This window comes from Lissotriton helveticus, chromosome 8, assembly GCF_964261635.1.
Source record: "Lissotriton helveticus chromosome 8, aLisHel1.1, whole genome shotgun sequence".
NCBI classification, from domain to species: Eukaryota; Metazoa; Chordata; class Amphibia; order Caudata; family Salamandridae; genus Lissotriton; species Lissotriton helveticus.
In genome coordinates, this window is record NC_136069.1 from 170,253,140 (window position 1) to 170,278,142 (window position 25,003).

Consider the following 25,003-nt stretch of genomic DNA (forward strand, 5'->3'; position numbering starts at 1 on the left):
TCACTCTGTCTATCGCCCTCACTCTGTCTATCGCCCTCACTCTGTCTATCGCCCTCACTCTGTCTATCGCCCTCACTCTGTCTATCGCCCTCACTCTGTCTATCGCCCTCACTCTGTCTATCGCCCTCACTCTGTCTATCGCCCTCACTCTGTCTATCGCCCTCACTCTGTCTATCGCCCTCACTCTGTCTATCGCCCTCACTCTGTCTATCGCCCTCACTCTGTCTATCGCCCTCACTCTGTCTATCGCCCTCACTCTGTCTATCGCCCTCACTCTGTCTATCGCCCTCACTCTGTCTATCGCCCTCACTCTGTCTATCGCCCTCACTCTGTCTATCGCCCTCACTCTGTCTATCGCCCTCTCTCTCTCTCGCCCTCTCTCTCTCTCGCCCTCACTCTCTCTCTCGCCCTCACTCTCTCTCTCGCCCTCACTCTCTCTCTCGCCCTCACTCTCTCTCTCGCCCTCACTCTCTCTCTCGCCCTCACTCTCTCTCTCGCCCTCACTCTCTCTCTCGCCCTCACTCTCTCTCTCGCCCTCACTCTCTCTCTCCCGCCCTCACTCTCTCTCTCCCGCCCTCACTCTCTCTCTACCGCCCTCACTCTCTCTCTACCGCCCTCACTCTCTCTCTACCGCCCTCACTCTCTCTCTACCGCCCTCACTCTCTCTCTACCGCCCTCACTCTCTCTACCGCCCTCACTCCCTCTGTCGCCCTCCCTCTGTCGCCCTCCCTCTGTCGCCCTCCCTCTGTCGCCCTCCCTCTGTCGCCCTCCCTCTGTCGCCCTCCCTCTGTCGCCCTCCCTCTGTCGCCCTCCCTCTGTCGCCCTCCCTCTGTCGCCCTCCCTCTGTCGCCCTCCCTCTGTCGCCCTCCCTCTGTCGCCCTCCCTCTGTCGCCCTCCCTCTAGCTATGGCACCACCACAACATCAATCTGTGCAACCATTCAACAACAACTGGTTCAAATCTGTTCTCTCAATGTTTCAAGCTTTATTACAAATGTCACAAAAAGATGGTAATATTTCACTTCTGTTCTTGGATTTTCATGACAATAAAATACACTGAACATAATCTTCACAAAAGGTATTTACAAAAGTTTAAGCTATTGCCATTATAAATTACAATAACTTTTATTTAAGTATTAATTATTTAAAAAAAATAAAAGACATTGTTATTTGTAATATCAATACATCAAAGTCACGTAAATATAAAACAAGTTGCATTACAAATGCTATAGGTGTCACATTTGCAAAAGATAAAAGTATTGGCATTGTAAATGACAAAGCTATTAATTTTGCTTTTTTCAAAACCAACACATAAATAAAAAATGTGTCATTTACAAGACCAATAGCTCAAACTTTCCTAATGCGAGACCTATTGCATTGCAAATGCTTGTTTACCTTGAAAGCACCTTTACATTTTCCCTAGAAGACAGTAAAGATTGTTTTGCTAATTTCTTGAAGAGGCTATATGCCAATGCGCTGTCTCAGGCTTCATTATTGCTCAAGTCATCTGAGATTCAAGCAACGTTCATATTTATTAGTTTTATGCATTTTCTGTAACTGCACAGATCTCTCCAAAGTGCATTCTTGAGTATCTCTGGTGCTGCATTTCCAGACCCAGTTCGCTTTGCCAATTTTTGTAATTGCAAGTTGTAATTTTGCATGAGTTTAGTCTTCATGTTTGTAGTGGGGTTTTCCTCTTAAATATAAAGGGGATGTTAATGTCATGGTTGCATTTAATATATTTAGAATTTTGGCTTTAGGGGATGTATATGTTAAAATATATCATTCTCATGACATTTAACTGTTAAATTAATTAGGCATGGACATAAAGGTAAAAAGTGAGGACTCAGGACTACTTTCAAGCTTTTAAATGAAAGGACATGTAACATTTTTGCTGACAGTCCTTTCTAAATATAACATACATTTTTCTCTGACCATCACCACTATCTGGCTACACCCACTAGTTGCTGCTTGATTCTACAATTAAAATTATATTGGTTAAGTTTGGTTCTAAATGTTCTTATTATACTTCTTTATTTATCATATTTATTTCCACAGGACAAGGTTGACAGCATTCAGTTTTCTAACACTGGTGACAGGTATGTATATTTTATTAAAACCAGCATACATATATTTAGAATATGTAATGTTATACATAATATATGTAATGTATTTTATTTTCTGTATTTTCCTATAAAAAAAGTATATTTGTGTCAAACTACTGAGTATGTGTAACATCAGTAGGTATCAATTCTAAAAAGCATTCGAAAATGTGGTTGAAAAGCTAGAATGTAAAAATTATAATATTCTCCAATGTGGATCATAAACCCGATTGTTTGAGTCAGTTACATGTTCTTAAAGTCTGTGGCACACACGACAAGATAGTCTTAGATTGCAGGCCTTGAAAAATGAACAGTTCACCACCAAACCCAGTGGTAGATTAACTTAAGGTACTAGACCCATGGCGTCTCCTCTTTATCTTGTTTCTTAAATGTACAGTTAAAATGTGTATTTGGTGTACAGGTATTAACTCTTTTCATTTGAATAATTATAATGCGCAAGCGCTCATACATTTACTTTTTGCACGGGTGCCAAATGAAGACAGTATCAATAGAATTTGCTTTAATTGGCTAAATAACCTCTCATCCTTTTAAGCTACCATCTAATACCTTACCCAATATTTGGTTGTCCACATTTATCAAGAGCTTGGAAAATTCTGCACTCCAAATCTAGTCTGCCTAAGCCAAAAGATTGCATGTTGGCATCGATATTACAAAAATGCTGACAACTTGTCCTGACATTGAGAAAATTGTGCAGTTTCGCAGTCTTGCAGTTTAAAGCTGTGATAAATAGACTCCTGTCCCTTTAAGACTCTAGGAGCTTCCTCTACCCATAGTGCATTGCACTGGCAGTTGCCACTCAGTCGGTTCCTTTCTCCAGCTCATTAGTAGGATGCCAGAACACATTAAATGTTTCACCCCTCTTTCAGAGAATGTTTCCTCCAATTTTTATTTATTCAAGGTCACATAACTTCTTTTTCTTATATCTACACAGGGAATGTGTTTTTTGTTACATTTTACTGTTTTTTAGGTCGAGCCTGGGCAGCGCCTGTGCTGCCCTGAGAGCTAAGCTGTATTGGAGTACAGAATAGAAGCCCCGCTCACTCTGCCCATATTTGTCATTGGCTTGTGTCATTGTCCTTCGTAAATGCAGTCTTCTGATTCTTTAGTAGGCGTTAGTCCCTCCTGCGTACTGCCTTGTTTTTAGGCCTTTTCGACGCCTTTGGTGTCGCTAGAACAGTGTGCAATGCCTTGGGGTTTTAAGGCGTGTGAAGCCTGTGCGCGTCAGATGTCTGGCACTGACCTGCACCTCATCTGTATGTGGTGCCTCGGCGTGCACCACGACTCCAAAGAGTGCGACGCCTGTCAGAGGATGAAGCCTAAGTCCCTTAGAGAGCGCCGTATGAAACTGCTGCCCGCACGGTTGTCCGGTCAAGCACCTTCAGGTCGCCGCTCTCCCCCTCCAGATCGGGCTCGTTCCAGAGGTCGTTCCCGCGAACATCACTCGGAGGCAGTTAAGCGCAAGCACGGAGGTCTTCCTCCCATTCGCGTACTGCTGGCGCCCTCTCCTCTCGCTCTTTGCCAGGTAAGGGCGCCCGGCAGCCGTTTCCTCCATACCTTCCCTTTCCAGGGGTTAGCGCGACACATGCCCAAATGGAGGCTTATTCTATTGTACTCCAGTCATACTTTGGGTCCCCACCTCTCCCTGGAGTGCCTTCGGGTCCCAAACAGATGGAGGGCACTCATGTCGGGTCCTCGCCAGCAGATTCTTCCTCAGTGTCGCCTGTGTGCATCAACTCCGGTTCCGGAGATGATACAATGCAGATGGGACACGGCCCAGTGGGTCCTCCCAGTCACCCGTCCAGCCCACCCTGTCAGTCTTCGCATAGCCGTGAGCAGCTTCCTGCGCTGACGTCGGAGGCGGCGCCGGCCCCGACGCCTGGCTCAACGTCCGGTCTGCCCAAACGTGCACCTTTTGCTGTAGGATCGACGCCTGACGGCGTCCAGGTCGAGTCCCCTGTGGTGAGTGGACAGCTTAGTCTCCAACCGTCGCCTACCGACGGTTTATTCTCGCCTAACCGGATGGCAACTGAAGCTGGTGCTGCTTACGCACGTGCCATTCACAAGCGACAGCTATTCTGGGTTTTCAACCTCTGTGGTCTATCTGCTTTCTGATCCCTTACTGGATCTGCTTCTTATGGAGCCTATTGAGGTGGAGCCTTTGCTGCCATTTGTCGGCTCTTTATTTGACATTTTGCTTTTGACATGGGCAAGGCCCTCTTCTGGTGACCCTGTTGATCGGGCTATTGCTTGTAGGCACCGTCCTGCTCTGGGTGATCCACTCTGCCTGCCCACTCACCCTACGGCTCAGGTACTTGTGGTCCAGGCGGCCTAGGGAGTCTAGGTGGCTGGACGCGTGTGCTCACCAGCTTTTTGCTTCTACCAGTGCTGGTATCCGCACTTTAAATACTGCGTGTGTATTCACGCGTGCATCCTCAACCCTTTGGGAGTTGGTGGAGAACCTTCTCCCTTCTGTCCCAGAGGCGCCGCCGTCTCAGTTGCTTCGGCTTTTGCTTGATGGCAGGGGAATGGCGTAATTTGCGCTCCGTTCTTCCCTTGATGCCACTGAGTCTATGGGGCGAGCTCTTGCTTGGTCTGTGGCTTTGAGCCGCCGTGTATGGCTGTGCAACAGTCGTTTTGCGGATAATGTTCGGGAGGCCCTCAGAGATCTACCGTTTAAGGGTGTGGACCTTTTTGATCGCCATGTGGATTCAGCAGTCTCCCGGCTGTTGTCTGGGTTGCTATAACTTTTGCACGATTCTCTGCCTTATTTTACTCTATAACTCACATGTATAGTAGGTTCAATGGTTGATGTCTGCGGCTGTTCAGCCTTCTCTGATTTGTTAACTCTCAGCCGTATGGCTGGTTTAATCTTTTTTCAGGCCTCTGACTGTGTGTTTTGCCCAAGAGGATCCCCTTATCAGGGGTTATCACTTACCCTATGTGGGATATATGCTAATGCTAGGCGACTGCCTTGCCTTAGTACGCTCCTATGGAGTATTCCTACCGGACATCCTTCGGGGTGTCCCTCCCTATCTGTTCTCCTGCGATTCTTTTGTTGGCATCGCTCTATCGCACTTCAGGTGCCTTTGGTCCCGCTTGTGTGTATTGGCTTCTCTCCTTGCCTTTCCGACTCACATCGTATCCGCCGTTGTGCGGCAATGCTTTGTACTATTAGTACAGACTTAGGCATGCAGCCCTTATTGGGCTTGTCCTCCAAGGTCCTAGATTAACATCTATGCCTCTGCTGTATGTGTCCCCTTCCTAAAAAAAAAAAACACTTCTCCTACATCGTTTTTTTCCACATTGCCTGTTGCCCAGCACAGGTGTTTCTACACTTCTGCTGGATCATACTGTGATCTGTCTTGGAGCGTATTTCTTCGGGATACTCGCTTCTTCTGATCCTGGGGCACTTACATTGATCCTCATCTAGTTACGTCCTTCTCTTCTGGTCACTAACCCAGTCTGATGGGGTCACCACCTCTGTGGTGCCGTGTTGCCTGGTGCCCCTTTTGGGCGTTGCCCTCTTCATGTCTTGCGCATCTGAGCTGCTCACACTGCCCTGCAGGAGGTTTTTCCTTCTTAATGTGGTTCCACCGTACACACAATGTTCTTCGTACCTTCCGGTATGCCTAGACATCTCACACTGTCGCTCCTACTTTGATGCTAGGCTGTGTGCCTTTGACTCTTTAGTCGGTTGTAACAGACCGCCTATGTCTTAGCGAGTCTTGTATTTGCTACCGGCCTTATGCCATGGATTGGTCGCCCGTCAATGTTGTCACATATGGCTAGTTGATGCAGCTTGATCAGTGCCACTTCAGTTCTTCTACATACTGGGCCGGTATGAGCTTCTGTCATTCAGGTTGCCATCTCTCTGTATTTTGCTTATAAGCGACACATTGCATCTGGTGGATCTCTCAAACCCTAGGTCCGGTTCCACTTCTGGCAGTGTCATTTGATTCCTTTTAACTCCAGCATAACTAGTATGCGTTTTCTTGTTCCATTCCGGCACTTGCTGGGCAGGAGTCAGACTCTTGCCACTGTTGCCCATGTCTCTTTGCTGGTGCAGGTTTCACAGTGTTTTTTAACTGTTTTGCTTAGTCACCCTGTGAATGCTTATGGATTTCTGTTGACACCTCGGATCCTGCGGATCCCTCAGGACCTAGGTTTGGTTCATCTCCCTTTTTGACGTTGTGCACTCTTGTTCCAGCACGGGCATTCTGGCCCTGGACTTTCCCTTTCACAACCCGATATACACAAGTTTTTTTTTCGTGCCGTTCTTGTCGGCTGGTGGTACCTTTGCCTTCCATAATTTTCTGCTGTCTTCAGTGCTTCATGGTCTAGGAGTTAGTTGCGCTGATATTACTGTCCCCACTGTGCTTCGTCACATGTTTGATGGCACTGTTTTAGTCACATGTTTCGCAGCTAAGTTCTCTCTGGAACTTGGTGGGGTTCAGTCGCAGACCCGCCTCCTCTACAGGTATGGCTTTGGTATCTATTCTGAGTTAAGGAATCTGCGGCTAGACGTCTCTTTCAGATGAATGAGTAACTTACCTTCAGTAACGATGTATCTGGTAGAGACATAGTCTAGCCGCAGATTCCTTAACGCCCACCGCTCCTCCCCATTCTGCGAGGACCTTTTCAGGTTGGGTTTTCTATACTCGCCTCCCTCTGGGTGGCTTGCCCTTCGGCAGGGTGACATTTTCTTTTCATTCCGACACCGAATGTTTCCTCTATTTTCATTGCTACTCCGCCCATTCTCGGGATTGGGCAGTATGCTCATATGCCATGTGTTTTTTCCAGCCCTCGGCCTGAATTGTGTGGTGTGAAATCTTTCATGTTTATTACTCCACCTCGCTCTCCCCTTCCGCATCGCCTTGGGGTCTTTTACCACCCCGGCAAACCATTGCTTCAACTCTATTGGCTTTGCCACATTCTATAGGTCTCGTATTGGGGTTGCTACGTCTCTCTATGGTGACGTCTTCTGGTGGGTTATCCTTAATCCTAAGTTCCGGGCTTATTGTCCTTCACGGTTATACATTATGAATGTGGACTTTGTCGTCTGCCAGACTGTTTTTTCACGTCCTCATCTCCCTCCAAAGGTGATTTGGTCTTCACTTTGTGGGATTGTTTTTCATAGCGGTGCTCTGCTCACCCTTTTTTCTACTTACAACATCCAGTGCCTGGCACTGTTCTTTATGGTACTGTTTTTCACCTTTCAATCCCCTTTTCATCACTTTTGCACACTGTTCCCATATTCTCCCAGTTTTTTTGGTGATGGCTCCGAGTTGTGGCGCGGAAAAGTTTCTCCAAAGAAAACAGATGTCAGCATGCCTGCAGCGGCCTATATGGCTCCTCTGACGTCATGTCTGTGGACGACGTAAGGGCGGGGTCGTGTGGCGCCGCCCCCCGGCGTGCAGAGGTGCTGCTGCGGAAAGTTTTCCGGATCCAGTCTGATGCCTGGGGATATTCTGAGTTAAGGAATCTGCGGCTAGACTAGGTCTCTACCAGACACCTCGTTACCGAAGGTAAGCAACTCGTTCTTTAAAGCTTTTCTCCTACAGGCGGCACGAAATTCTTTCCTGCAATATTCATTCAATGCGAAATGCATGCTTTTACTTTCTAAGCAGCCTAGGACAATGCTTCTTAGAATAGGTCTCACATTTCCAAGAGTTTGAGCTATTGGCATTGTACATGACAAAACAAATGAAAACACTGTGATTGTTGGCATGACCATTGCCTTTGATATAATCTATAAAATTGACCTCACAAATGCTCTATTATGTTGGATTTGCTGTCACATTTCTCAACTTCACCAAGCTAGACGCCAAGATTCTCAACATCTCTTGTCTTGAAGAGACATCTTGCCTCAGATTCCTTAACTTTTTAATTATTTCTAGGTGCCAGCCTGGATACTGAAATGTTTCCAGCAGTACATCTGCTTGCCGGGGGACGGTGTTGTATGACTCCGTATTGATGTTGACTCCGATTGTGATGTCAGCGGAATCCTGTAAGAAGCCGTTTCTCAGGCCAGTTTCTGGCCTATTTTGACAGTTTTTGTTGGTTGGAAAAGTTTGCCTTTTTTCTTCATTTCTTCAGCTTTAAGCCTGTGGGTCACGTGTGTGACAGGTGTCTGCTATGGACCCTCATTCCCTTTGCATGTGGTGTTTGGGAGAACACCACAACTCCGAAGATTACTGCTCCTGTCGGAAGTTGTAGTCAAAAGCACTCCAGGAATGCCGAATGAAACTCCTGGTGGCACGTTTGATGTGGTCCTCGGAGACTTGACTTCTCATCATCAATCTCCTTCCTGTTCGAAAGTCTGTTTTCGGGACCATTCCAGGAACCGTTCCCGGGGGATTCACTCACCATTGACGTCCCAAGGTAAGCCCAGGCGGTTGAAGTCGTGGCATTCCCCGACTTCGCCATGTAGAGAGTCATTCTCTCGCTGCTCCTCCCGTTCGCAGGTTGATGAGTCCATAAACGACTCTGCCCCGCACCTCTCAGTCTTTCCGGGAACCGGAGCGTCGATAACCCAGATGAGAGTATTATAACTCTCTACATCTTATCTTTGGGTCTTCACCTTCCCCTGGAATGCCGTCTTGGAAATGAGAGGAGCCACCTATGGGTTCACCATAGGTGTCTGTTGGGCCCCCTGAGTCGTTGGGTCATCGCCGGTCGACTCCTCTTCAGTACCAGTGCACAGCCCTTCGGGGTTTTCACCTTCGGCGTCTATCCTTGATCAGCCGACTACAGAAACCGCATCAGTGGCGCCGATCAAAGTCCTTTCTCCTCCTCTTGACTTCTAGGTGTCGCCTTCTCTGCGTCAGTCACTGTCTGGTGCTGAGTCGAAGGAGCCATCTATGATGAATGTTGTTCTTCCACTTCCCTCTCATGTTGGTACTTCTGAGGGTCATCTTTTAACAGATGATACGGCGGAGTCTGGGCTTTTGCATCCTATATCTGCGCTGTTGCGCCTGTTAAGGAGGAGCGTTGGTTTAACATAATGTGTATTTGTAAAGCGCATATTCACCCCCAAAGGGGCATCTTGGCACTGAATAACAGATGTTTGTTACCCAACTCAATGGTACTCATATTATCGACCTCAGAAAGGATGAAAGGCTGAGTGTATCCGCCGGGATTTGAACCTGTGACCATGAGGTCGAACACAAGACCCTGCAGTGGATGTATTAATCCACTGAGCCACCAACCTCGCAATTGTTCTATACTAGGGGAAGCTAGTGTCTTTCCCAGCTTCTGGACTTTTGTCCCCTCTTAGTCTTGCTACTGAGGCGAGCTCCTCTTTTGCGGACATGTAAAAGAGAGTGGCTTTGTGTTTGGATTTGACTCTTCCTTCTGTGGAAAAGTCTATTGATACCCTGATTGACGTCCTCTGTCAGACAGGGGTGGAGCCTGTTCTCCCATAAAGTGAGGCTCTTGTAGTGTAGTTCCTATCATCCCAATAGGCTCTGCGCATTGGAATAATATCTTCAATAGTATAGACCTAGGGCAGAGGTTAACTAGGTCTTCTACCGACGATATTAGACTTAAAGTTTTGTGTTTGCCAGCTAGCTCAGAGTTCACTAGAAACTTTCTCGAATAGGCAAGGAGGATTTTAACCTCCCTGGATAGACAAGAAGGGATTTAGTTTCTGACAACCATAGAACATGACAACTTTGTTCTCCCCTAATCAAGAGTGTATCTCTAGAGTCGTGTGAAAACAAAAGACAACTTATTTTACTCAGTCAGTTCAGTGCATTCTTAGTTTCACCAGATTGTAGAGAAAAGGAAAAGACGGGCGTGTTCAATAAAAGATATTATTTATTGATCAGTCTCCTTTCTCATACAAGAGAAATGAATCGCTATTATTGTAATACTTATAGTTAAGTAAAGTGCATACAGTAAAGACAGAATTATAAAATAATACTGTAAAAGCATTGATATGGTTTCTGAGCCATATGATACTTTAAAATGGATAAAATAGATACATATATACATTTGACTAATCATACTCAACTGGTGCTTCTAACCTCGCCTACCCCAGTGTACCTGACCTAAGCCTAATACGTGGGCGGGAGTAGATAAGTAGCAGTTTAAGTTAAGTTTTTTTGCCAAGGGACTGACTCGAGAATTCTCTGCAAGGGGTTATTCAGTTCTGTACCTGAGATCTAGAATGATGGAGGGCTGGTATCTCTTATCCCAGGTCTTGATATTCCAGCTGCCTGCGAGGGCTGCTTGGAAGCGCCGGAGCTGGATTTCTCAGCAGGAGAAAGGCAGCGTCTCGTTCTCAGCGCGTCAGGAAGGCGGGGCAGCGCCTGTGGGCTTCGCTCTCTGCTGGGCTCCTCGGCACGTCTCGCTGCTCCGATCTCGTCACCACCGCATGTGTTTGCTTAAGACAATGTCGGTAATATTTATACCTGAAAGGTGCCGAGATTGACGTAAGGATGGACATATATACGTCAATAAGGATGTCATATGAACGGGCTCATTCGCACATTCTTTTGCTGAAGTTCTCTGTGAAATCAAAACAATGGCTATGGGAATTTCCCAGGTCGCTGTAGGTTTGATTTGTTTTGAGAACTCCGTATGCCTTATCAGGGGCTGGAGGAATATCGCTTGTCTAATTAGATGGCATGCGTTATGACCTAATCAGATAACGCGCTTCTGTGCCGTGGTGTGGCTTAATCAGATAACGGTTTTTGCACCGTTAGATGGCTGCGAGTTAATTATTAACCAGACCAGGGTCAGGAATAGGGGAATCAATACAGTACCTATAGGAATACATCACACCCACTCCACGTAGACTATGTCCATATTTACAAATCTAGGCATAGTGAAACCAGTAGCGTTTGTGTATATCGTACCACCCCAAAATACATTCATATGTATCCTGAAAATTTTGAAACATAATCACATGTATTATCACGTGTACTATATGCATAAGCAGTCTAATAATGCTAAACATATAACGCATATTTTTAAATTCAGCATGAATAAATGCGAAAACCACACATGAAATGGCTCTTAATACAGAAAAAAAAGTGCGAGACCATTTCATCACAATCATAAAGTTTTGTATGAGAGCGCTAGAGGATAGCTAATGTCTCGTGACTACCTAAAATAGAAATTCAGTTCTCTAAGAATAATGTCTACTTTAAGCAGAAGATAAGTGTCCCAAAAAATCGTAAATATTTTGGAATTGGGGAAAAAGGTTCTTGCAGTCTGAACAAACTGATGAAAAAATTGTTCATATCGCTTTTTGAGAAGTTGAAGGCCAAATTCAGCATGTAGGGAACTCCAAGTGCTATTTTGCTCAAAGTTATTCCTGCTGCTCTGGTGAAAACATCATATCATTTAGACTGTTGAAAAAACTGTCAACAGCTTCTTGCGTAAGTTCCACTAATTCGGAAAAGGTTGTTACCATGCATTCATGAGCCTGAGCATGATTGCCTCCATTGATGTTTTGATCAGCATAGCTGACTGAAGGTCGTACCTGATCGATGCTGCTTTCATCTTGTGCTTCACTACCCCTCAATCGTAGTGGTGAAGTCTCCACGAAGGCCGTCATCAGGATTGGTAGCCGCTGGGGACAGCACAATGCATGAGCCGTTACCGGACCCAACAAGGTATCTGCGTCCATTGGCACATCCGATAGTAGTGCCAGACAGGTGTCCAACACGCATAGCAAGCACCTTAATACAGGCATAACACAACTTTGCCACATTGGTCTAAATGAAAGAGACCAAGTCATGTTCAGGTCTCTAAGCCGGGATAGTCCAAGGATTTTAGTTACCCGGTCCCGGTAGCCAATGGCTAGGATCATTTCTTCCCTTGTCGCAGGTGTTTTGTCTGTGACATGGTTTGCCATAGCGAAATAACAGGATCAAAAATAGAATACCCGCTACTAGTCCCAAAAGGAGTGGAAGTCCGCCAAAAATGGAATGGACAAAGTCTGGAAAAATACCCAGGATGGCTTTGAATGGAGTTAAAGCACCCGAAAACACTGCTTTAAATACACTGGAGACACCAGTGGTATCAGAAATATTTAAGATTTCGTTCAGTATTTCTGCGAAATGTATGGGGGAATTAGTTGATAATAATGAATGAATCTCTTCTGTTGTCCTTGCAACTTGGAGATCATACGTTTCTTTTGATGACGTGAGCCTGGTCGGCGTCTGTAGGAGCACAGTCTTCATTCTGCTTAAAGTATCTATTCGAATAGAAGCAATTTTCAAATCGGGCCATAACCTTGCCTCCCTGTCTGGAGAATCGTTCGGGAACAATACTCGTTCACAGCACATGACCTTCCTAGTCACGGTTATGAGATAAGGTTTTCCGGGCTGCAAACTACAACATCTGCGATCTACTATTAGAATGTAACTCCCGTTCGAGAGTCTCCTAAAGAATGGTTCTATTTGTGTTGCAGGTGTGCCTAGCTGGTAACATGAAAGGTTATTTGAAGTCCCTTTACAGGCTCCATGCAAGCTAATACCCTGACACAGAAGTGTACCGCTTAGTGATCTTGCACAATTATTGCCACTGAGAAACACTTTCTGGCCTTTATTACTGACACATTCGTGTGTATAGGGCAAGTTCCATATTGACTTAATGTACCCTTTACCCAACCTTTCATACTGGCCTGCCTGTATATATTTTTGGCAGAATTGAAACTGGAAAGTAGTTATTGGAATATTTATTATTCCATGTATTATCCATTCAATGACAGGTCGTTCTGACATTGTCAATGGTAATCTCTCAAGTCTTTCAATGCTCAGAATTGTATAGTCAGCACTCTTCTGCGCCAGACTGATTTGTTTATCAGTAAGGTTAAAGATATTAAATAATGACGTTGTGTTGATTAAACGCCAAGGCACATAGCCAGAACGCAGATTTTGTAACGTCCAGCCAAGCTGTACAATAGAACGCAATTGGGACTGACCGTGTTGTAACATCAGTAAGTCTTGCGATATTATATCGATTGCTGAAGACACAATGCTGTCCAGAGAATATATTCTGGAGGACAGAGTCATTAACCCATTGTCCACCACAGAAAGTGATTTTTCCAAATGAATACGGTCAATTTCCCGTATTTTTTCTGCTGTCTCAATTTGAGTGACTTTCCAAACTTCGTTATAAGCTGCATATATAGAGGCCGCTATGAAACGTTTTTGACGCTGTTTGCGTGGTCCCAATATGAAATCACGCAAGTCAGCACCTTCTGTAAGTAAAGTTTAGGTGTTGCTTAATTTCAGCCAGTGTGGACGTTTGTAGCCATTGAAGGCAGAGCTTGCCCACGCTGTAGGTGGTTACTATCCCTGGATGTTGTCTTTGGGAATATCTAGGGTCTGGCCTAGTCAATGTGAACCCCTGTTTTTTGTTCAGGAATCTGTCTTGACAGTTATTTGTATCTGTGGGCCAGATCAACCATTTTTTCCATTCAGGATGTGTTCTGTTTTGGTTTAATATATGGTTTACGTCTATCTCATCATCTATAGAGCTATTACTGTTCACTGTTGGCTTTGGAATAGACGGTTTGTTCAAATCTTTGATTTTGGCTAAGCCAAGACAGGTAGTTTGTTGAATAGTGTCATTCAAAAATATAATTTGTTCTGGGATCATGCAGGCTCTAAACAATGATTCTATACCTTGTACTTGCCAATCTCTTGTACGCCAAACAGTTTTTGCTTCAATATTATTGTTCCAGAAATCAAACCCAAATGTATTCATTTGTTCAAAGAATGAATCGGAATATATCAATTTTGTGTTTGTAAGCATGGTCTTCATACCTGTCTTATTTGACAATTTGAAATAAAATGTTTCTGCCTTACTTGTGTTAAACCCTGAAAAGTATGAATATTTATCATAAAATGTTTTTGAGCTGTCTTTTGGAGGAGTAGCACAATGTTCCCATTGGTTATAATTTAAAACATTTCTAGGTTGTGCAGATTTATGTAGATAATGGTTACCATAGTGGTTGTAGCAGAACATCTGATCATAATTAGACGAACCCTGCAAATAATCACGTTCTGTAAATTTAGCAGACATCACAAGATCAGACATCATATCATTAATACTTTCAAAGTCCCAATCATCAGCAAATGAGCTCGGTTTTACAAAGTCACTCAATGAGATCTTGAATTGGTGTGGATACTTCAGGATTTCAACCGGACCACAGATTTCATAATCAGTTTTGTCCCATGCTACACCGGCTGGTATAGGATTGGCTGTGAAGTTCACTGAAGAAAGTTCTCTTTTCTCGATGTGTGAAGATGTGTGTGGTTTAAGGACCAAGTTGATTTTCTGGCTTGCTGTGTCCATTTTAGCATTTTTTCCTTCAATGAAATGTCCCAAGCATAGTACCATGATGAGCCAAAGAATGAGGATAAATGCACCGAAGGCCACCCAAAATTCAATCCATGGAGAAATCAGATAGGTTTCTTTCAGCTGTTGAAAAAGTTCCTCAGCTTTGTCTTTAAAAGTTTTTGTTGATGGCTGTTTCTTTGCTTCACTCAGGTCTTCAGATGAATCATCGAAGTTGATGAAGTAGCCGGATGCTGTTCTGTCAATTGTTCCAATTGTTTTTGGATTTTGCTTTGTTTCATTAGCAAAGTCTGCAGTTACATCATCATAGGTTGTTGTTTCTTGATGAAAAGTTTTAATTTGGGTTTTAAGAGGTTCAAGTTCCATTGCTTTGTTGCATAGTCCTTGTTGATTCACTGTAGATTTTCCAAATGTGATCAGTCTTCCAGTTTGAGCCTCTGTATTCGTAGCAAACATTGGTGTTCTGCTACTTCTTGGGAGTCCACTTGGCCTACTGTTTGTTATCGGCCACATGATTGTGGTTTAACCAGGTCGATGGATACAACTCGGTTCTCCTTTTTACCAGCAAGGGCCGGTAGTACTACTGATCTTGTCCCGTTGACAGACAAGACAGGAACTGCTTTTCTGTAAGAAGGCCCAAATTCCTTCTTTACCGCGATCTTCTCTCTGACTAGATCCCCGACTTTTGGAATCCAGACAGGCCTTGCTGGGACAGGTGGTTTCTCTTCAGTGGTTGTTGGCTGTTGTTTCAACTTTATGTTGCTCAGGTCTTTTCTTGTTTCATTTAAGTCCTGTAAAATAGCCAAACGATCTTTGATATCAAAGCTTTTGTCTTTAACCACTGAAGTCTGACTATCAAGATCTTGGATCATCATTCTAGTCCCGAACAATAGTTCGTACGGACTGAACCCTTTCAGAGAATTCCTTGGCAGGTTATTTAGACTACGTTGGACACTTATTAAATGTTTGACCCACCCAGCTCCCGAACCTAATACCTTTTCCGTTATAGATTGCTTTATGTCTTGGTTTTTTCTTTACACCATCCCGTATCCCTCAGGAAGGAAGTGAGAAGAGTCCCGCTATGCTATGCTCATTTGGTCATGCTTCCCTTTAAGCCTGAGGGCTAAAGGGAACACATTATTCAAAACGTAGCATGCTCCTAGCGTATATGCCATTATAGACTTGCAAATCCTTGTATAACAGTCCAGACGTCAGCCGAGCGCTGGGGTCTACATCATAAGTGAAAATTAGTCTTTTTATGTTAATATAACGCTTTTTCGTGATGGGTACATTCTTATTGTTGTTGTTTTTCTGGAGCGAAGTGCCATGGCAATAGTCCTCCTTGCTCGCCACTGCGATCTCTATTGCAGTCTGGGCAGTTTTTTACAAAAATGTGATGATGCAGGCTCATGCCTGGCCACCAGTACACTGATTGTAATTCTTCCAGAGAATTTTTTAGCTTAAGGTGTCTTGAGACCCTCACCCATATGTGCGTCTGCTATTAACAAGCCTCTCCTGTCCGTGTTTGGAATTACTCTATTCCCCATTCCAGGGATTCGAGCAAAAGGGACTGAGTTTGCATCGATTATGTATGTATAATTGAGTGGATAACTGATCGGTAGTGCTGAACAGTCGCCTTTTGATGACGTTTTCACCGCCAGCACAGTTTCACCGTCAATGTAGTTTACTGCACGCTTTTTTGTAGCTACGGAAGCCGATTTTGCTGCTACCGCTGTGGCTGTCTCAGCCAATGAATTCCCTGCAACGTGAACGCCATCACGCTGATGACTCAGTGAATGTATCACGTGAGTTTTTGGTAGTTCTTTCCTTAAAAGAACTAATTGTTCCCAAAGCGCTTTCTGCTTTATTGTGGCACCTGTGTCATCTTTGTAACCGTTTTGAATCCATTTCTGCAAATCGTTATTGTATGATTTGACGCAGTAATACGAATCGCACACTATAAGTGTCGGGAATTCGCGATCGGCATTACCTAGCGCCATTTTTAATGCTATTATTTCAGTTTGCTGTTCTGAATTATTTTCCACTGAGTGTGTTTTTGTAAGTAGAGGCCTTAATTTACCTCCCCGCCACACTTCTTTTACAATTTCGCATGTGGCGTTGTAAGCCAGCTCTCCCCAAACTGAGGGTTGAGCATGACCGTCTGTATATATTACACAGGCGTACTGTCGTAAAGGCAGAATGTCGATTGGCAGAGGGTATTCTCTCTCATATTCTAGATATTTTAATTCTTTCATTTCCGGGTCAAAATAGTATTTTACTTTGTCTGTAGCAACAGAATTTACCCATTGTATCCATTCTGGATTTAGTGCAGTTGTCGGTAAATTACATGGTGTTGTTAATGCCTCAAAAGCTGATTCTGCTGTTCTGACTGTAACCTGTCTACCGTCTGCTTGGTATTTTTCTTTTGCTACAGCTGTTTGAACCGCATGAACAATGCTTTCCTTAATGCTGAACCTTTTTTCAGCTTCTGTGTACAAATGTGATTTGTATGCTATTGGTACCTTCTCTCCCTCATTAGAGGTCAGGTATGTGAATCCGCAAGGTTGCGTGTGTTGTCACGTGTTTGTAATTTTGTTTTAACTAACATATCTGTTTGTAAAGATCTCAACATTTCTGTGTGTTTTTGAGTCCAATTGATTTTTTTTAAATCTGGTTTTATTAGATCATAGAGAGGTTTAATTCTCTCTGCATAATTTATAATGTAAGTTCTTCCGAAATTTAGGAAGCCTAGAATTGATTGCAAGTTTTTCAGTGTTCTAGGTGCTTGGATTACAGCACATTTCTCTAGGAAATTGTCAGCCAGGCTTTTGCCTTCACTTGATAGTTCATATCCTAAAAACAGGACTGTTAGATGGGCAATTCTTGACTTTTTAAAGTTGAATTTGTAACCCTCTGCTGCGAACCCAAGTATTATGTAGTAGTAACTTTATTGTACAGTTAATAAAAACCATTACAAAAACCGACAGCAATAAAAAGTTAAGAACATTTTTAAGACAAGAGCTTCATTTTTGATGATAGTAAAAATTGGATTAAAATTTGCTAAAAAAGGAAGTGTTTGTCTGCCACTGGGAACTTCTGCATTTCCTCAGAGAAGGTTTCTTTTGTCAGTCCTTGCCTCCTTTCCCGTTCAGGGGCCTATTTGGGGTCCACATTCCTTATGGGAGTAAGTCCATCCTTTTCCCTGTGTGCTCGTGACTTCTAGTGATCCGTCGTTGTTTAGTTTCGTTAGCCGGTTATGACTCTATGCAATCTTAATGTTTTGGTTCTTGGAGTATGGAGGGAGCACTGTCTTTGTCCGTTTGTTCTTTCCTTGTGTTGATTCTGGTTTCAACGGCTTCGAAGTATTTTACCAGTCGGCAGGCCAATTGGACATCATCGCCCGAGAAGCAGGCCAGGGATGCTTGTCTGCATGACCGGATTCCTTTTTTGTTAAATAAGGGTCTCAACAGGTTCCTGCGGTCTTGCTGCAGATCTTTACAGATTGTGATGAGGTGTACGATATTTTCCTCGTGGTTCCCGCACAGGCGGCATTTTGCTGGCTTTGGTGGGCCTAGCCAAGGGGCCATGTGGTCTGCAGAGGGCAATACTCCTAGCCGGTGTTTTAGAAATGACTCTTTTGTTTTTTTGGTAAAACTAGTCAAAAGGTATGTTTGTGGTGTTGAGTTTATTGTACGTTTGTATAGTTAACCAGCCATGTGCTCGCTCCGTTAGTGAAGCTTTGTCTTTTAGGAGAGATTCTTTCCTGACAGTGTTATTTACTGCTTTTTTGAAGCCTGCCAGATTCACTTGCAGATCCCACAATTGTTGCGCCCCCAGTTGTGTTATTGCCTCCTCCAGAAAAAGCCTTGCTGGGCTGTGGTCTTTTCTTTGTAGGTCTCTCCATAGGAGTGCGTTGAGGGTGTTTGCCTCTCCCCTACTGATTTTATACCAGCTTTTGAGGTATGCTCCCTTGCGTGCAAGCTCTTCCTTTACCAACCCAAACTCGAGTCGGATCTGCGCCGGAGAAGTGTACTTCGGGAGGCCAAACATCATCCGCAATGCTCTTGTTATTACTCCATCTAATGTTCCTGCATCCCTGCCTCTCATTGCTTCGCTTCCGTATGTAATGGATGGTATCAATTTTGCTTGGATCACTTTTAGTAGTGGGGCGAAGTTTGGACCAGTGATCTTGTTTTTCAGATTCCTTAGAGAAACAGCTGTCATTAAGCCTCTCTTTTTTATCGCCTCTCGCTGTGGTGTGAAGCTCCCCCTATGATCTATAATCACTCCCAGGTAACGGTATTTGTTTGTAACTTCCAATTTCATTGTGTCCCAGTACCAGCTGAATGTTGATGTCTTTTTGTGGGAGTTAAGGCACATGACTTTTGTTTTGTTGTAATTGATGCTGAGTTTATTGGTTTTGGAGTATTGCGAGGTGATGTCAAGAAGCCGCTGTAAGCCAATCGGAGTCCGGCTGATTAGCACCAGATCATCTGCATAGAATAGATTAGACAGCTGGGTGCCCCCTAATTTTGGTGCGTGTGAGTTGTTTTCATTTAGTACAGTTGACAGTTCGGCCATGAAAAGGTTAAATAAAGTTGGCGCTAGCACGCATCCTTGCTTTACTCCAGTGGTGGTTGGAATTTTCTTTGTTAAAAAGTCACCATTTCCTAGTTTGACTTGGACCCACGTGTCGCTGTGTAGGAGGATTAGTTGATTCCGCAAAGTTGAAGGGATTTTCATTCTCTATAGTTTTTGCCACAGCAGATTTCTGTTTACACGATCAAAGGCCGAGTTATAATCGATGTAGCACAGGTGTAGGGGCTGTTTTCCCTCTAGCGCTGAGTCAATCAGAAGTGACAGGGCTAGAATATTTGTAGTCGTCCCCATGTTTTTCCTAAAGCCGGTTTGGTTGAATGGGATTGCTGATGTTTCTTCCGCCCATGATGTCAACTCCTGAAGTAAGAGGCCCGCATAATACTTTGCCTCGTTGTCTAGTAAGGCTATTAACCGGTAACTTCTAGGGTCTCTTCTGTCACCTTTTTTAAATATTGGTGAAATTATTGCCCCCCTCCATGATTGTGGAATTATTGAGGTCTGCCATATTTTTTCAAACATAGGTTTGAAGGCAGTAGCCCAGTATTCTGGTTCTTGCTTAAATATGATTGGTGGTATGCCATTTGGGCCAGGGGCTCCCTCTGTTCTCCCTTTCGAGATTCTGTTGGTTATTTGTGGCTTTGTGATTGTTAAATCCCTGTTACTTCTGGGGGTTTCTTTGTGTGGGAGCATATGTTCTTTATTTTCTTTTGGCAGTTCTTGGGTGTCACTGAAGTGTGTGCTGATATAAGTTATCCAGGCCTCTTCCGTCACATTGGAATCAATCCCCTGGCTTTGCTCATTAATCACACTATTAATCTTTTGCCAAAACTGTGCGCTGTTGTTGGTTTTCGCGTCATGAAGGAGTTTTCCCCAAAAGGACTCATCTGCGTCCTTTTTTAGTTGCCATATTAGTTTCCTGCGATTTCCTTTTAGCTTTCTCAGTGCTTGGCAGGCGGTGGGGTCTGTTTTTACTCTTCGCAGTGTGTGGTTGATCTGAGTCTTCAGCCTTTTTAGCCTGCTGTCCTTTCTGAAATCATAATGACTCTTATGTGTCACGGTGCTGCCCTGGCCATCGGACTTTGTGTGCCCACTTCTTTCAGCTATATCTCTCATTTTTTTTGTAAATACCTCCCAGCATATAATTAGATTTGGAGATATGGATTGTGCCTTAACCAGAGCTTGTTTGGCTTGCGCTAAGAGGTTTTGTGGGTCGCTAGTTTTGCAATTTATCCGTCTTTCATTTATTGTGAAATCCAAGCCCAGTTTGCTGGCGCTTGGCGGGCTTGGTATTTTCGGTGTATCTATCTTTGTTTCCTGGGGCAGATGGTCGCTGTAGTCCATCGGGCAAATTTGAAAGTCTTTTACCCTGTGGTACAAACTGCGGGAGAGGAATGTAAAATCAATTGTAGAACTTGCCAGTGTGCTGTGGAATGTTGCGGATTGTGGTCTGTCACCTGGGAATCTGCCATTAAGTGCCCTGAGGCTCAGCTCTTCAAATTTGGCAAGCAGGCTCCTGGCTGTTTTTGTGCTTCTACCTCCCGAAGTACAGTCTTGGTGGTTTTGCTCCCAGGCAAACGGATCCTCCTTGTTGGTGGTTTCCTGGGCCGATAGGCTGAGCATATTTAGGTTGAAGTCCCCTGTGACGATTATGTTGTTAGTGTTCTCGATTTTGAGCAGTTTTACGAGTTCTTCCTTCAGCTGTTGTGCTCCCTTTCTTTTCTCCCTGGGATGCAAATAGAGATTTATTAAAATTATATCCTCTTTAGTTTCTTGCTCACGGAGCGACAAACGTAGTGCTTGTATTGCGTTTGGGGAGGCTATGTTATAAACTAATGGAACTACTTTCGTTATCGTTGATAGCGCGCTGTAGATGGCCAGACCACCTTTCTTATGGCCAAACAATGAGCTCTGGGATGGCGGTAGAAAATTCAAATTGTATCCCGGCAGCGCTGGGGGAGAGTCAGACCAGGTTTCTTGCAAAGAGATAATTGCGAACTTTTTCAGGTAGATGTTTAAGCCCATATCTGAGAGTTTATCTCCTAAGCCGTTGATGTTCCATGAGCATAAGCTTAGGGTACTGATTGTTTTTGGTGGTTTTGTGTTGCTTTGTCAATGGTTTGACTCTTTCACGTTTAGGGTCCTAGAGAGCCAGCTCCAGTTAGGCGAGGGCAGACTGTCGTTAGCCGTTGTTCTGTTGTCGTGCTGGTCTCGGAGCACTAGGTTCTCTGGGGTTTTACTTCGAGCTCCTCTTAGGACAGTTTTTTTGATAGATGGTTCTTTTGTTTTTCCCCTTTGTTGAATGTCGTACAGTTCTTTTGTCTTGTTCCTTTGTTGACTATCATACAGTAGAGGATCTGGATATCTTGTTTGGTAAAAAGGCTGTAGTTTTATTCCCCAGGAGTCGAACTTTGCTTTTTCTTTTAGAAGTCTCTCTGGGAATTCTGTAGTGACCCATGTCGTTTTTGTTGATTCTGCTCCGGGGTACTCCAGGGGTTCCAAAAATTCTACTGATTCCAAGTCAGTTGTTGATATGGTGTTGAGGCTATCTATGGTTTTCAGCAGCCGTAGTATGTTCCCCCTGTTTAGGATATCCATTGGGCCTCTTGATCGATATTCTGGGTGAAACAGTACTATGGTTGTACCGACTTGCCCCCTATCGCATGTCTGGATATTGCCGGTGTTGTTGATTGTGGCTTCCCCTCGGTTTAGAGGTTCCTCAGTTCCTGCCGCATTGCCTTTATCTATCGTTTTACTGATTTTCTTCTGTTCTTGTCTAGTGGAGATTACCCTGGTTGTCGTGGCCCACTGGCTGCTTGTTCGATGTTGTTTGTTTTCCATTATCTGAGGGGAATTTTTGATATGCCTTTGCTCGCACAGTTGAGTTCTATCTGAGTTTTCCCTGTCAGTTGGATCACTGGCTACTTGTGGATTGTGCCCCTTTAGCGTGTCTTCTTTGCCGATCTCCTTCAATACTTGTGGCAAGTTTGGTGTAGCTGTCTCGCTTTCGGTAGGGGGGCTGTTGGTAGGCCTTGTCTCTGCTGACGGGTATGTATCGACTTTTTTCCCTGTTCCTTTTTTGTTTTCTGTGTTGTTACACTCATTATCTTGTGTGTCTCTCGTTCCTGTCAGACTGGGTTGTATTGGGTTTGCTGCTGGATTCTCATTGGAGGTGCCCTTGCACCATGCTATAACCCCTGTTGTTTTCTTTTGAATTCTTCCCTTCCTTTTCTGTTTTCTTCCCACTTTTCCTTGTTGGGGAGGAATTGATGCTCCATCTTTTTGGCAGGTTTTTTCGGAATGCGCTGTGCTCTCTGTGGGGGGAGTTTCAGCTCCTTCAGGTTGTTGTTTGTTATTGGCCGAAATGATCTTATCATTTAATTTTCCCCTAGGCGGGGGTGGGTCTAAGATTATCTTTAGGTTCTCCTGGTTTGGAGACAGGGCAGGTTCTTGTCTGCTCCCGACGTGCTTACATGGATAGTTATTTTTAACTGCGACCTTAATGTCAGAGAGGAGATTGTCCAGCGCTGTTGGAAGTGTTACCAATTTGTCCACTATTGCAATGCAAGAGCAGTTAGGCCCTATTAGTTGTGTCTCGGCTTGCACCTTTTTTATCATGCCGTTCAGCTCTGCTAACTTACCGTCAATATTAGCAACAAATATTGACAGGGAGTTAAGGACAGAGAGTTGTAAGTCCATCTTGTCAGACTGATATTGGATGGCATTTGCTGTTAGTTGCATTGTATGCAGGAGGGATGCCCAGATGTCTTCCTTGGCGTTTGGTCTTACCTTCTCTGGATTTTCGCAGATAAACTCACCTGGCAGTTCCTGCTTCGATTCCACGGGGTAGGATGCTACCAGTTCTTCCCACTCCTCCGGGGTGAGGTACGAGGTTTCTAGGTCGTTTGTCCTGGGTATTGTAAATCCTGTGTTGGGTTGTGTGTTAGAGGCAGTTAGTTGACTCAAGATTTTTTTCCAGTAGATGTTGAAGCATGGCCTTGCTCAGTGCCGCCATTTTGCAGCTCAAGTTTGTCGAGAATCTTGTGTGCTTGGTCATTAAGTTGGAGTGAGCTCTGGCCCTGATCTCTTGTTTCCTGTGTTAGTGTGATGGTTGATTGCCCTATTGCGACAGAGTCTGCCATTGTTGTTGAATCTCTCGTATCCCTGGATGATGACATTACTTGTGTGTCCGCTGGCATTGTCACTGTATATTTGCCGGTTAATGTTTCTTTTTGTGTTGTTTGGTCTGTGTTCTGCGTGGTTTCACTCATCTGCGTGTCATCCTTCAAGGGGAGTTCCTGGAGCCCCCGGTTTGTTGACATGTCTGGTCCACCGTAGCCCACAGGGGTTCCTGGTGAGCCTTGCGTTCTCCACTGTGGTGCTGGAGCTGGGCTTTCATGGTATGCCCCCTCAGTGCCATTCTGTATTTCATTTTGTCTCATAAGGCTTATGGGGGTTATGGGACGCATCTCTCGGCTTGCTTTTGATGGGAGGTTTGGTGGGAGGTTGGGGGATGGGTTCACCCGTAGGTATGCTGTTATAATTTCTTTTGATTGGTCTTGCGCTGTGCCTTTTGCTGTTTTTTCTGCATTTAAATCAGCCCATTCTTGTCTTTTACCGTGTGCCTGTGTTGATTGGACCCCCAGAGATCCATTGTTCATTTCTCCGCTGATTGCGGATGCGCCCTCGTCAGAGGTGTGTATCCTCTTTTTGGGATCGGCTTGGTTCATTTCATCCTTCGCCGCTTGTTCTAGTTCCTGCTCTACAGGATTTGACCTGTTTGTTGTGATTGGTTGGAGTGGTGTTGGTAAGTCGCTAGTGCTGGCGTTAAGTAGAGAACTGAATTGGGATCTTTAATGAATGTGAATTTTGTATAAATTTTGGGTTGAAAACTCAGTTTTTTGCTGGTAGGGTTATGTGTGTGGTCACCGGCTTTAAAGCCTCCGGGGCTGGTGAGCAGGGGGGATATCAGGGAGGATGCTCCTTCCTCACATTCGTTCGTTCCCTTGTCCTTTCCATTTCCATTTCCAGTGCCTTCGTTGCACATATCCATTAGATCCCTCTTAAGATTCTTCTTAGCTTTTCTTAATCTTTTTGGGGGATTCGTAGGTGCCACGTTGTTCCTTGGCTTCCCAGACCTCATTTCACGTTTTTTCTCTTCTCTTTATCCCTGGTCCTTTGTCCTTTGTCTTTTTCGTGTCCTTCTCTCCTTATGCCTTATGTCTCCTTGCGTTGTCTTCTTATGTCTCCTTTTGCCTCTATTTTCCTCCACTTTTTCTCTCTTTTCTTGGCTGCTTTCAGATTAATAAGGAGGTGTTAATGGGAGGTGATGATGGGGGTTGACAGGGATTCAAGGAGAGGTTCCCCAAGAGTTAGAGAGGGTTAGTTGGCGAAGGTTAGTGGCTCCCTGCTCCAACCGCAACGTGTGCTGTCACCGCCGGTGCAGCAGTTTCACCCCTTTTATTTGACCCCTCAGCCACTCTAGGTTTTTTTCTTTTCTTAAGCAGCTCCTGACTCGAGTCTGGAGCCTCTCACTCCTGTGTCACTGCGTGGCAATGGTGACAGAGGGATGTGTGTGAGGTTGGAAGGGCGGGGGGTGCTTATGGAGATCTAGTGGCAATACCTGGGTGCAGGAGATGGGAGGAGCGATGGCAGCCTACCGGTCGCAGGCACTGCAGACACTGGGAGAGTTCAGCTCCGGCAAGCAAAGGTCAGTGTAGGGCAGGATCTGGGGGTAACCTCCGTTGCCTCCCGTTACTTAAGCAGTCACTCCGCACTCCAAGCAGCTCTAGGGTATCCCACCACACCCCCTGCCGAAGACCACAGGCGGGTGCAGTTGAAGCCAGAGGGGGTCAGCACCGCACGCTGCCCGTAGCCCACGGTCCTGGAGTCTCCGCCTTGTTTTCTGCAGTTTTCACCCACGCCAATAGCAGGTACTATGCAGCAAGTGAGGCTTCAGGCTTCAGGC

General features: G+C 44.8%; 1 protein-coding gene across 4 annotated transcripts in view; it reads left to right on the forward strand.

Moving 5' to 3' along the window:
* BRWD1 (bromodomain and WD repeat domain containing 1) overlaps window positions 1–25,003 on the forward strand; it is a 2,464,655-nt gene that overhangs the window by 433,839 nt on the left and 2,005,813 nt on the right. For all 4 annotated transcript variants that reach the window (XM_078656838.1, XM_078656840.1, XM_078656841.1 and 1 more), the window contains one exon: window positions 2,057–2,097. In XM_078656838.1, coding sequence (XP_078512964.1) covers window positions 2,057–2,097 — 41 coding nt within the window. The remainder of the gene's footprint in view (window positions 1–2,056; window positions 2,098–25,003) is intronic.